Source organism: Trichosurus vulpecula, chromosome 8 (assembly GCF_011100635.1).
Source record: "Trichosurus vulpecula isolate mTriVul1 chromosome 8, mTriVul1.pri, whole genome shotgun sequence".
Classification (NCBI taxonomy): domain Eukaryota; kingdom Metazoa; phylum Chordata; class Mammalia; order Diprotodontia; family Phalangeridae; genus Trichosurus; species Trichosurus vulpecula.
Window position 1 is genome coordinate 225,970,532 of NC_050580.1, and position 13,540 is coordinate 225,984,071.

The 13,540-nt window shown below is 40.1% G+C and overlaps 1 protein-coding gene across 1 annotated transcript in view; it reads left to right on the forward strand.

Moving 5' to 3' along the window:
* Positions 1–332: 332 nt before the first annotated feature.
* The window catches only part of ARG2 (arginase 2), a 39,734-nt gene continuing 26,526 nt past the window's right edge, over positions 333–13,540 (forward strand). The window contains exons 1-2 of the mRNA XM_036737164.1: positions 333–742; positions 1,719–1,791. Of these exons, the coding sequence (XP_036593059.1) occupies positions 632–742; positions 1,719–1,791 (184 nt within the window). The 5' untranslated portion in view covers positions 333–631. The remainder of the gene's footprint in view (positions 743–1,718; positions 1,792–13,540) is intronic.

The window sequence follows — 13,540 nt, forward strand, 5'->3', positions numbered from 1 at the left end:
ATAGAACTTTTAGGTGGGCAAGGGCAGATTCCATCGTTAACAATTATCTGCATCTTGAAGCCCTGGAGCATAGGGAAGTGGCTGAGCTGGGCAGCTGGTACTCACTAGCGGCTCAGTCACGTGACCGTGACGGTCTAACAAAACCGCACAGCTCTTTCTCAGCAGGTAAGGGCCCGCGCCACGCTGGCTAAGGCGGTGGAACACACCACCTGGCAGCCGCGAGTCAGTGAGCCCTCCCACCCAGGCCTAGGAATAGAACCGCCCGCCCTCCTAGAAGAGACACACCTCCCCGCAGCCGTTCTTTCATTGGCCTACAGCACTTACTGGCCTTTGTGACGTCAGGGACTGGAAATTGCAGAGAATCCAGATTAGGAGGGTGAAGTAAACCCAAAGCGAATGTGGAATCGAACGCGAGGTGGGCAGGGACTGTGGGGAAGGCGTGCTGGAGGCCCGCGAGGGGCGGGGCTTTGTGCGCGGAGTCCGTGACGAGGTCTGGGAAGGGGCGGGGTGTTACCGGCTCCGGGATCGCGGAGGTACCCGAAGCGAGGTAAATCGTTCTTGTCGAGGAGGTATAAAACGGAGTTGCTGCGTGCTCCAGCTAGCTCTTTGGGCCGCCGGTCTGCTGTCAGTCATGTCCCTGAGAAGCAGCCTCTCGAGGCTTCTTCAGAAGCAAGCGCATTCCGTGCTCAAGAAATCCGTTCACTCGGTGGCCGTGATCGGAGCCCCCTTATCCAAAGGGCAGGTGAGACCGGGGACTTCGCGCCAGAGTGTGCGGGGGGCAGGACCTCCTCCCCCCTTTTCCTGGAAACCAGGGCACAGCATTTCCCCGGCGGAGCATCTGGGCGGGCAGCCTCACCGATCTTCCCGCTGGAGGATGGAGTGGGGGAGGGGAGAAGCCGAGCTCAAGGGTTTCACCCTTTGGGGAGAGGTTCGGGAGGGAGCACGTGGGGTCTTCCTAGGAGTGCAGTGAAGCCGGTAAATTTCCGCTTTACGCGCTCCAAGTTCGGAGGAAAGCGAGAGAGAACACGAGGATCTCCCTTGTTAGGGATGGTTGAAAAGAGAGAGATGGTTTCCCCACTGGGGCTGGAAGAGGAGAAATGGGCGGTTCCCCCCACCGCCCAGACCCGGGTAGCATCGGATAGCATGGAAGCAAAACCACCTAGTGAGGATTTAAGGGTGGGGGTTGCCGGGAGGGGGATTCGTCTTAGATTGGGAGAAGGCATTGACGGAGAAGGTCAGTAAGTGGAGAAGATTTGAAGGTGCTACTAGCTTAGGGAGGGGTTGTTTTGTTCTCCTTTAGATAGAAGTAGGGGCGGGGTGTAGTGGAAAGAGCAGGTCTTGGGAATGGGGAGATTGAGCTAATCCTAGCTCTGTGACCTTTAATAAATTGTTTTACCTCTCTGACTAGTCTCGATTTCCTTATTTGAAAATGAACGGGACTTAAATCTCTAACTCTGAAGTTCTGTAATCAAATTGATTGTGGCTCTTTTCAAAGTGAAGTATGTGGTGATGTTAACTCGATTTTTCCAATTCTGGTGTCCTCTACCCTCATACCCTAGCATTTTCATGAGCTAATAAAGTCTTAGGGAATGGGTGTTATTGCTCCAAATACTTAATTTAACTAGCATTCACTGACAAATGGATCGTGTGAAGTACAACTTTTCAGAAAGTATCTTCACTCCCAACTTGTCACCAGTATCTACGTGTTTTTGTGACAGAAAAGAAGAGGAGTAGAACATGGTCCTGCAGCCATAAGAGAGGCAGGGTTATTGAAAAGGCTCTCCAACTTGGGTAAGTGATTGTGGTTTGTGTTTGTGCTGTATAAGGTTAACTGGCCGGACTCAAAAGAGGAGAAAGCTTTGAGTCGGTGGTAGGGTATAAACTAATGTGGCAAACCAGGTTATTTTCTCTGAAATCTATTGTTGCTTTCAATTGCATTTTAGCATCAATCGAAATAAACCTTTGAAGTTAGCATATTACAATACTAATTATTAGCACCTTGTGGTGCCAGGGAGTTGGAGCAGAGCTGAACCAAAATTGTTAATGTATGCAGTGTTGCCTTCTGTCCTACAAGTCAAATAAGATGATTTTATAAAGATAAGGAACTAAGTGTTTTGCTAAAAAGTTCTCTCATCTTGCTCAATGCTGTCATAGCAGTGCCACTTATGACTCACCATAGTCTCACACCCATTTCCTTTTTTAAAATCCTACAATTGTCTGACCCCTTCCCAGGGCAACATAGGGAAATCATACCATATTAGTATTAGTATATTAGTATTATTAGAATAATTGACATATGTGAGCATTACCTAACAACTAGCAAAAAATGAAAAAGTAGTCACTAGATGATGCATGATAATAGACAAGGTTTAGAAAAGTAAAAAAAAATTTAGAAAAAAAGAAAATAGTGACTAACATATCAGTCATGACATTTTATTGTATCAGTCATGGGAAAACAATGTGGATAATTGAAATTTTCCAATTTTATCCATAGGTTTCAGCTTATTCCCTTATAAGTCCTTTTACCAAAGCTGCCAACAAGTAACGACTGAGTTTTCAGTATATTGAAGTGTTTGAGTGAGTTGGATTGTTCAACCACTCCAATTGCCCCTTCCCCCTACCTTATCCTGACTCACTGTCTAGTTGAGTTTCCTGTTATAAACACTCCTCTTATGTGAGAAGTTGTATCAAAGGATCCTTCATTCTTCCTCCTTCCTCTTTCCCCCCTCCAAGTTCAACCAAAGATAGGGCTCTGGCAAAAACATCTCTCTCTACCATCTTATATTCTTTTATCCCCTCCTTCCATGGTATTCTTCCAACTGCTTTTTGAACAAGTATACCCAGACTAGCCTGTTAGTTCACTGTTTATAGAAAAACAAGTACCCCTGATTCCAAGGAGAGAGACTTTAGACTTAATTGAGAGAGCCCAAGCATAGAAAGATACAGTTACCACCTTGGGATCTGTAGGCTACAATGGCATTTCAGCAACACAGCCCTGACACTTGATCAGCCCAAACCTCATTCCCAGTATCCTGGCCCTATTTCTTCTGGTAGCTGCTTTTGATCATACTACCCCACCTAGGTTTCTCATGGTTATCTTTCCTTCTCCATCTCTGTGTTTCTTCCTTGAACTCCTTTTTTGAGATTGGGTTGAGATGGGATCCACCCAGACCAGCTTCATTGGGCTGCTAGCCTTTGCTGCCTCTAGCTTCAGGCTTAACTATATTCATTTGCTTGGGCTAATGCTGTATTTTTCCCCCAGAAAGAGCAGGAATCATTACCTTAGTTACCTCTCTAGTTCTCCTTTCTTTGGGACTTGGCTTTTGAGGCCCTGCTGGAGACAAGAGCAGAGTCCTCATCCTTTAACAGTTTTTCATGGTATAGGTCTGGGCTCCTCAGTGAGAGAACTAGCTCCTAACTTGTGGTGGCTATTCAATATTTGTCAGAACTTCATCTCTACAAATTAGGCCAATAATTTGCCCAATAATTACCAAATAGTTATGGAGTTCAGGGTTCTCCAGTTTGTCTTCATACTATTAAGTCTTTCCTGGCTTTAAAAATAAATGAGTGAGTAGTATGGAGGCAATCAAGTTGGTTGGGTGAAGTTTGGTATTTCTGCCGGATGCTCAGTAAATGCTTTTATGGTCATTTCTTGTGAAAATAGTCGTTCGAAATCTCACCTCCTTTACTAGATGCAAGGTGATCCTTACTTCTGAAAGAGGCTCACCATTTACTAGGTGCAAAATGGGTCTCATTAACATACAACTTTACATGTATGTTGCAGATAATTTAAATGCTTGTTGTTTATCTGCTTTCCTGACTTTCACTCTCTACGTGTTGTTGGAGCTGCTGATGACAGGTGAAGATACCTAAAAGGCAAAGGGAGGGAGAAATCTCGATAATTATGTCATGGCTACAGAATAAGGAAAACACATATCTTGTATAATATGCATAATAAGGGCTCAATAAATATTTGTTGACCAACTGATTTGAACTCTTGTGAAAGAAAGATCCTGAGAAGTCACAATAACAAAATCCTCTTGTTATATTCTAGACTAGATTTTGCAGCAGTCCAAGAAACCTTATCTAACTCTTTTTTGAAAACTCCAGAGAAGGAATTCCTACAACCTTAGTTAGAAATTTCTTGAGTCAGGAAAGTTGATTTGTGTATCTAACTTGGGTTTATTCTGTTACTGTAAACAGCAGTGGCTGTTCTCTCATTTTCAGGAGATCATTTCTTGGTATCTTTTGTTTTTATATCACCTACATTTTCACAGTGTTTCTTTTTCCCTTCTAGAAAGCCACCCCTTTTAACCACAACAAAAAAAAGTTCAAAACTAACCAACATGAAAATTTAATGTTATACGCAGCATTCTATGCCATAGTCCCCTACCTTCAAAAAGAAGCAGAGGTGGGTGCTGTCTCCTGTCTCTTCTTTGGGGACCAGGCTTGGTCATTCAATTTTTATTGCTTTGTTCTTTCCATTTACATTGTTCTTGTGTATATTGTTTTCCTGACTCTGCCTACTTTATATTGGTTCCTATAAATATTCCATTCTTCTTTGAATTATTCACTATTTCTAACAGTATGGCAAATATACCATTACAGTCATGTGCCACAACTTGCTTAGCCATCCCCTAATCAATGGGTACTTGTTTTATTTCCAGCTCTTTACTGCCACAAAAAGTGTTGGTGTCCTAGAAGCCAGCTTAGCTATTTCTGTTTTAAAATTGTCCCCTCTTTTTCTCTGAAATTCTATGCTTTTAAGCTCAGGAAGATGTCCAGCTGTTAAAACTAACCTAAGTATCCTTAGGCAACCATTAATTTTATGTCCTTCAGTCTTTTTTTATGGTGGGATATTTAAATTCCAACAAAATTGGGGAAAATCTGGACTTAACATCCTGATCTCCCAGATGTATTTTTTAATAAGTTTATTTATTTTACTTTTAGTTTACAACACTCAGCTCCACAAGTTTTTGAGTTCCAAATTTTCTTGCCCTCCCTCTCCTCCCCACTCCCCTCCAAGACAGCATGTAATCCAAGTAGGTTCTGCAAATACCTTCACATTGAATTTATTTACATAATAGTCCAATTGTAAAGAAGAATCATAACCAATGGAATGAATCATGAGAAAGAAGCAAAACAAAAAAAGAAGGAAAAAAGAGCAAATAGTTTGCCTCAATCTGCATTCAGACTCCGTAATTGTTTCTCTGAATATGCATACCTTTTTCCATCATGAGTCTTTTGGAGCTGTCTTTGAACCTTGCATTGAAGACAGGAGTCAAGGTAGTCCTTACGGATAACCATGTGTCTGTAAACATGTATAATAGTATCCTGGTTCTGCTTCCCTCTCTTAGCATCAATTCATATATGTTCTTCCAGATTGTAATGAAGTCCATCTGCTCCTCATTTCTTATAGCACAATAGTATTCCATTACATTCATATACCACAATTTGTTTAATCATTCCCCAGTTGATGGATATCCCCTTGATTTCCAATTCTTTGCCACCACAAAAATACCAGGTGTATTTTTTTTCTTTTTGCTGATGTCTAAATAGGACACCTTAATCCTTTGCGGCTTGAAAAATCACATTTTAAAAGAAGTATTATTCTACAGCTTGGCTAGCTGTCTTCTAATAAAATTTGAACGATCTTAAGCATTTCTAAAATGAGTGTTTTTTACTGCACAACCTTATAGCTGGGCCTTTCTTTTTTACTTCTTTGTGTGTATTTATTAAGCAGTAGGATTTTTGAGTCAAAGGGTATGGACATTTTAGTAATTTTTAAGCATGATTTCAAATTGCCTTTTAAAATAGTTGAACCATATTCACAGCTTAACCAACAATGTATTAACACTTCTCCAACAGTGACTATTTCCATCCTTTCTCATATTTGCGAATTTCCTGGATGTGAGGTAAAACCTTGGAGTTGTTTTGATTTGAATTTCTCTTATTTGTGTCTTAGTGGTTAATTGAAATTCTTCTTTTGACAATATTTGTTCATGTCCTAGGCTTATCCAGTGGGGAGTGATAGGTACTCTCTTTTGGTCCCCTAGTGTCCTTTGAAGTAGACTGTTTTCTGTGAGCTATACATTGTGGAGGTGGCAAAAACAGATTCTGGAAATGGACTTGAAGCTGTAAATGGCTCTGACCTTGGCACTAACTCTGCCGAGTCACCCTGAGGGCGTGAGGCCATTCTAAAAGTAGACCATCCTTCAGTGCCTAAACAGCAGGGACAACAAAGTCCCTCACCATCAAGATCTAATTCCTTCATATACTTAAAAGTTCTTATAGATATAGAGATAGAGATAGATATAGAGATATATGTTACAATCTCTCCTGTATTAAATCACTATAAATTTCTTGGCTTATATTCCTTCACTCTCTTACCCATTATAACATCTAATTGAATTCATGTCTCTTCATGAAATAGTAAGAGTTTTTAAAAGACAAATTATGTCAGACTTAGGGTTTCTTTTTGAAGTATTACCAGTTATATGGATGAAAGATCTTTTCTCCTTTCTTAAACTGATGCTACCTCTTTAAATTGGTTTCTACATATTTTTAAAAGGCTCATTTTCAACTGAAGAAAGCAATCTTTTACTTTGGTAATTGACCTTTTAATTGCTTAAGGGTTCCACAATTTTTAATTGGACCAAGTGGCTATAATGTATATTAAAAAAAAAAAAATTTTCCTTGAGGGCTATTCTGACAGGCAGAGGTTTCTTCCTTCTGCACAGGGGGTGTTTGTGAAGATTCATTTCTGGCTGCTGCATTAAGTAGGATGGAACATTTCATATTGTTATACCAGAAGCGAGTGAGGCACTCCACAGAGTATAAGTTTTAAATGGAGAATTTATTAGCCGGCGGCCATTGGGGCTTCAACCCAAATCAGTGGCGAAGTGAAAGTGTAGTTTATATAGAGAATACAGAGTACAGTGGTTAATTATCTCTTGAAACATTATTTTACAGACTCAGCACGCCTGTACCTTTTATGACCATGATCAAAAGAACCTCCTCAATAGATTGTAGATAGCTGTCAAACGAAAGTACAACCCAGGATCCCTGTCTCCAACTTGCCATAACTCCCACAGGAAAAGCTCAAGATAAGGCAGAGGTCATATAATTCAACGTAATATCTAAGGCCGAGGCTTTCATCCTTTATGGCCATAGACGGACCAAGGGATGCTCCAGCTTAGTCTGTTGACACAGGATAGAGACATCTCTGAACCCATTCAGTTAGATAAAGGAAGACCGTTTTGCATCAGGCTTTTCCTGGTAATTAGCTTACATTCCTTGGAAAAGTCACAGAGCCCTGGGACGTTTGCTAGAATCCAAAAGGTCTGAGTCCACTCTTTAGTATGCAAAACTGGGGTTTGTAGTTAGGGGCTGGGGGCAGGGTTTTTCCAGCAATAGCTGGCTACTCAGGTATCACAATATCACTTCCTTTATTCATTCTTTACGTTCCTATTATTTTGGCATTTTTGAACCCCAACTTAGGGAGATCCCTATCCAATAGTGAAATTTCGGTTTTTATTGTTCTACCCTTTTCATTTTTTAAATAGGATTTATGTTTTCATTACATACCTAATTACTGATTTGTCCAGTACAGCCTATCAGCAGTCTCACATGGAATTCTGTAGTAGCTAAATCCAGAACCCTCAGAATTCTTCCAGCCTTCCTGGAACAAAAATAGTGAGAAGCTGTAATAGTTGGAATCATATAATATTACCAAGCAATGCTAATGTCATCCAAAGCCTACAAGGCACTAAATAAAAAGACAGCTAGGTGGCATAGTGGATAGAGCACAGGACCTGGAATCAGGAAGACCTCGGTTCAAATTTGACTTCTGTCAGTTCCTGGCTGTGTGATCCTGCTGTTTGGGATGCATTTTACGAATCCAAGAATTAAAAACAGGCATCTCAAGGTGAAAGTAGAAAGGAAAATTTATTACGATCCTGCGGGAAAGGGCAACTCGGACACCAAAAGGACTGGGGGTCCTCTCAGTGTCAGAGCGCACTGGACACAGAAAATTGGGGTGTTTATATAGGTCCCTAACCGCAGTTCCCCCTCCCAACCTCCTTCCTCTCAGCTTGCAGATGTAAGCTTTGAGGGTACAATCTGGACACGATAAATCTATCCTAGGGACAATGGCAAGGAACAAACAGTATGGTTATTTTTGAGAAGCAGGTGATGGACATAACCTTCCCACTATTCTTATCCCATTCTCCAATCAATCTGAAATGATAAATCTATCTTAATGACAATAACAATGAACAAATGGTTTAGTTATCTGTGACAGGCAGAAGCCAGATGTTGGTTACTTCATCTTCACATCTGTGGCAAACTAGCCTTTCCCATCACCCATACATCTGTGACGGATATCCCCAGCACCCTTGCACCTTGTCTTCCATCATTCATACCTAACTGGTCTTGCACGTCTTCATTGCACCTGGCTTTCCGGCTTTTCATCCGTTTTTCTGCTGAGCTGAGGGTCCCTTATCCTGGGGTCAATACACAGGGGGTGAGCATCCTGTGTCCTATCCTTACTTTCAGAGGATTTTATGGTTGCTGACTTATTCACCTCAACCCTTCTTTCTTTCAGGCCTCTCGGCATTAGGTAAATACACAGGATGCGAGCATCCTGTGTCTGTTCTTAACCTCGGGGGCCTTACGGTCACTAGCTTAGCTTATGGAGGGGAAAACATCTAAGTAGAGAAATGGCTTTACAGAAAGGAAAATAAGTAGAGAAATGGGACTCACTATCCTACCTATTTCTATTTATTTAATTTGTCCTCTTTTATGAGAGGTCTTCACTCGTTCCACACACTGCATAAGTCGTTGAACCTCCATTTGCCTCAGTTTCCTTAACTGTTAAATGGAGATACTAATAGCACCTGCCTCCCAGGGTTGTTGGGAGGATAAAATAGATAAAAAAGCACTTATGACAGTGCCTGGAACACAGCAGGCACTATATCCTTCCCTCAAAAAAAAAATACCAAGGAGCTCTCCGTCTAAATATATGAAAATGACATCCCATGGAAAGCAATTTTTTCCAACTTGGGCCTGTTTTCTCCAACCCTGATGCCTCAGGTACCCAGTGTTGCCATGAACAATTTAAATTTTCTGCTTTTTTGAATAACTATCCAAAGTTGTTTTTCTTTTCTCAGTAGAATAGCGGAAGGTTCTTGGTACATCCTCTCATGGATCTATTCATTTCAGATGGCACAAAGAGCCCAAAGGACCCACTTAAAGAGGCATTGCCCTGGTAGACTCAGGGTCCTTGTCCCTTTTTTTTTTGTATTTATTTAGTATTTAATTTTTCCCCAGTTACATGTAAACAACAGTTTTTAACATTTGTTTTTAAAATTTTGAGTAGTTCTCTCCCTTCTTAGCCCCCTGCCCCACATTGAGAAGGCAAGCAATTCCACAATAGTCATGTTGTGAAAGAAACATAAGATTAAAAAAAGCTCAAGAAAAATAAAGTGAGGAAAAAAAATGTTGCTTCAATCTGGTCCTTGTCCCTCTTGCTGGTGTTGGTTAGTCATAACAGCTACAGCAACTTTTTGATGAGGGTTTCCATTTTAGAATATGGGAATTCTCTGAGGGAGAACTGTAACTATATCAGATAACTTAAATTTTAAGTCTCTGCCTTTGTAATTATGGTAGCTTGCAAGTCTCAGTACTTGGCTTTCACTTCAATCAAGACATCTATTTTTAAGACAATAGGAGTATAGAAATGAGTAGTTGGAGAACTAGTTTTGGAGTCACTGACACTGAGCTTCCTGCCACTGGTATATACTGACCTTCTGATTCTTGGCTATTCACTTAACCTTTCATTGGCCCCAGGCAACTGTCTAAAAGGATTAAGGATTTGCCCTGGTAGAACTTTCACTGGGCACTCCCAACACTAACAAAATCACGTGTCTTTTAGTGGCACTCTAGGCTCCCTTTATCACTGGTGCTTTATCAGACACTAACGGTGCTATCTATCTTCCTGGATGAGACCAAAGAATCTGGCTTGTTTCTGTGACAACTGTTGACTAAAGAACTGAAGTTTTATCTGTAAGAAAGATGTGAGTGTCTGAAGTAGGGGAGAGAATAGCTCCATTTAAAAAAGATGAGAATTTCTTTTGTTGCCTAGCAGATGCGTGTTAGGGAATTGTATTTACTTTTAGTTTTAAGTGTTAAGTGATTTTGTCATAACTAGCATTTACATAGCACTTTAAGGTTTGCAAAGTAGTTTACATATGTTATCTCGTTTGATCCTCACAACTTCTAAGAGTCTGGGAGGGCATTTGCCCGGGGACACACAGGAAGTAAGGGTCTTGAATCTGCTTTTGAATTTGGGCCTTTCTGGCTTCAAGTCCATCATTCTAGCCACTGCAGCAACTAGTCTTTGTTCCTGTTTGAAAAGTCCTTGTCATTTTCCAGTTTTTGGACCTCAGCTTTTAATGTTTCTATGACCATTCAGTCCCTTCAGGGTACAACCTCAAGTATTCAAGGGCTGATTTGCTACTAAAAGGGTCATATACAAGCTCAAATCCTCTTGTTCTCATAGCAGCCACAGCTTTTCTTCAATTATTGTTTCTGCTACTGAGGATATTTTTCTTGACAAGGACAATACTTTTTCCAAATTCGTTCTAGTGCCTTGCATTTGCTTCAGATAGTGATGTGTCTTCAGGGAAAGTTAATGGACAGGTGTTTCAGGTCCTGCACTTAGAGGCTGAAATTTAGTTGGGCGCTCATTCTGTAACCTTCTTAGAACATATGCATTTGTACACTGATTGGCATGCTTTTTTTTTTTGCCTCATTTTCTGTGCCTGGAAAGCCCTTGGATTTTCCAATCCTATGATATAGGTATCTGGCCCTATCTGGACCTATCCTCAGAATAAAAGGGAGATTTTGAGTCTTAAATTGGGTTCTTCAAATATCTGATGTTCAACTGGGTATGAACTTTCATTTATGGTTTTGAAGAAACCAGGGAATTGAGTCATTGATTCCTCTCCCTAAATTGTTCTTTAGCAACAAGGCTCCTTTTGACTTACTGATACTTGAACTACTTGCTAGGTTAGTCAACTGCAAGTAAGTATCAGTGGTCTCTCTGGAGAGTGATCCCAGATGTTTATGACAAAGTAGCAGTCTTGCACTAAACTGTCCCTTTATGAAAATTCAAAAAGTATTGTCTCTGAGTACATAAGATGGCCCATTTAAAATAAAATTTGTTCATTATTTGACATATTTTTAGGATTTATGTAATTTTTTTCATCCAGAGAACTCAAGGCTGATTGGATTAATAGGTCTCTGGGTATGTAGGAATGGAGGTTTGTGTTTGCACTGTCTTCCGGAGTTTGCCTTACTTCCATTGAAATCCCATCCATTTGGCTCTTTTTTTTCTTCCTTCCCCTGAGCATTCAGTATTTTTCTTGGGAAGAAAATCTTTTCTGATAAGTAACGATGTTAAGGAAGGTCCCTAATTCCTTCACTCTGTTCTCTCTTTAGTTGTTTTTCCATTTTGATTCTCTTCTATAAAATCCTGATACAAAGAATAAATTGAGTACACAATCCCTCAGCTATTCTCCCATTGAATCCACTCAAGCTTCCGCCTACTATCTGAAGATAGCTTACAATGAAAGGAAAGCTCTACTCAGCCCTTCAGTCAAAGTCTGACAGATTTATTAATATACAATTGTTCTTGCTTAGAAAATAACTGGCAAAGTTTTCCCTACCAGTTGGAATTCTCTGAGTCCAGCAATTTCCACTTACATTCTATAGTAATCTTAAACCAGAAGACCGTTCTACCCCAAAGTAAAACAAAGGGACGTAGCTTAAGTTTAGAAGTTTTAATGTGCTTAAAGAGAAGAATAGCAACATCAGCGCCCAACTTTGGAGGAATATCTTCCTGAACCATTTACTTTGCAGGTTCTTCATCCAAGCTTATTGACTGTGGGTATCAACGAAGACTCTATCCCTAGGCTCTTTATTTTTTTCCCACTCAATTATATCACTTGGTAATCTTGTCATGGGGTTCTGTATAGATGATTCCCAGGCCTAGTCTTTCTTCTTACTTTCAATTGTGTATCACCAACTTCCTTTAAACATCTTGAAATGGATGTCCTTGTAGGCATCTCAAACTCATCTGGTCAAAAATCACTCATCATCTTTTCCCTAAAACCCTCCTATCTTTTGAACCTTCCTATTACTCTTAAGAACACTACCATCCTTCAAATCACTCAGGTCACCAACCTTGGAATCACTCTTGACTCCCTATTTTTACCTTACCTATCTAATTGGTTGCCAAATTTTGTTTTTTCTACCTTCACAACATCCTTCGTATATGTCCTTTCCTCTAACACAGCCAACCATCCAAATTTAGGCCTTCCTCACCTCCTGTCTAGACTGTAATAAGAGAAATGTGATTTTGCCATACACCCGGCAAATTGGCAAAGACAACAAAAGATTGGAAGAGCAAAAGCAGCTTATAATTATACAAATAAAGTGACTAAAATTTCCGTATCTTTTATCCAGAGGCATATACTACTAGGCATATACTCCAAGGAAATCACTGATAAAAAGAAAGAGGCCCCATGTACAACAGAATCAGTATGGCAACATTTTTTATGGTATTAAAAACTGGAAACAAAATAGATAACCATCAGTTGCGGAATGGCTAAACAAATTGTGGTACATGAATATAATAGAATATGATTGTACTATAAGAAACAATGAATTATGAATACAGAAAATGATAGAAACACTTAAATGAACAGATGCTGAGTGACATGAATAGAGCCAAGAGAACAGTGACACCTCCCCACTCCACCCCCACTTCTTTGCAGAGGTGGTGGGAAGGGGAGTCTATGGACATCCCGTATTGTCCTATTTTTTTTCAATATATTCATTGATTTTACTGATTTTTTCCCCCTTCCTCATCTTTTAAAGGAAAGAGTTCTTGTTTTATGGAGTGTCTCAGGAAAGGAGAGGAGAAATGGGGTGGAGAGGAGGGAATTAGGCAATGTAAAAAGAAATCAATAAATTCTTTTAAAAATACATTGACACTCTTAGTTTGGTCTGCATAAATGATAAAATTTGAATCTTATTTTTAAGGACTCAGTATCCTTCCCTGAACTTAATTAAGTCTTCTAGTCAAGGGAAGTTTATTGATCAAGCAAGACCAAGGAGTTTAGAGTAGGACCCCGTCATAATTTTATTTCTTGATATTTTATACTACAGCTGAGGACTTAGTGCTCTGTGCCTTCAGGGAGGATGGTGTCCTTGTGGAAAAGAATCCTTATTAAATTAATTAATTGGATCCCTGCCTTCTTAAGTGATAGAGAATGGTGCAGAAAAAAGAGAAGGAACACCAAAGACAGGCCCATTTCCTACTATTTTGCTTTAGGGTTAATCTTGGCACTTTGTAGCTTTTGTTTTTCTGCTCTTGGTATTTTTATTTTGGTTATCTCTGGGCTCCTGAAAGGACTAAACTTTGTTCACTCTTTGAAGTTATCAACGTCTTAAAGTAGTTTTGGAGTTGGAAAGT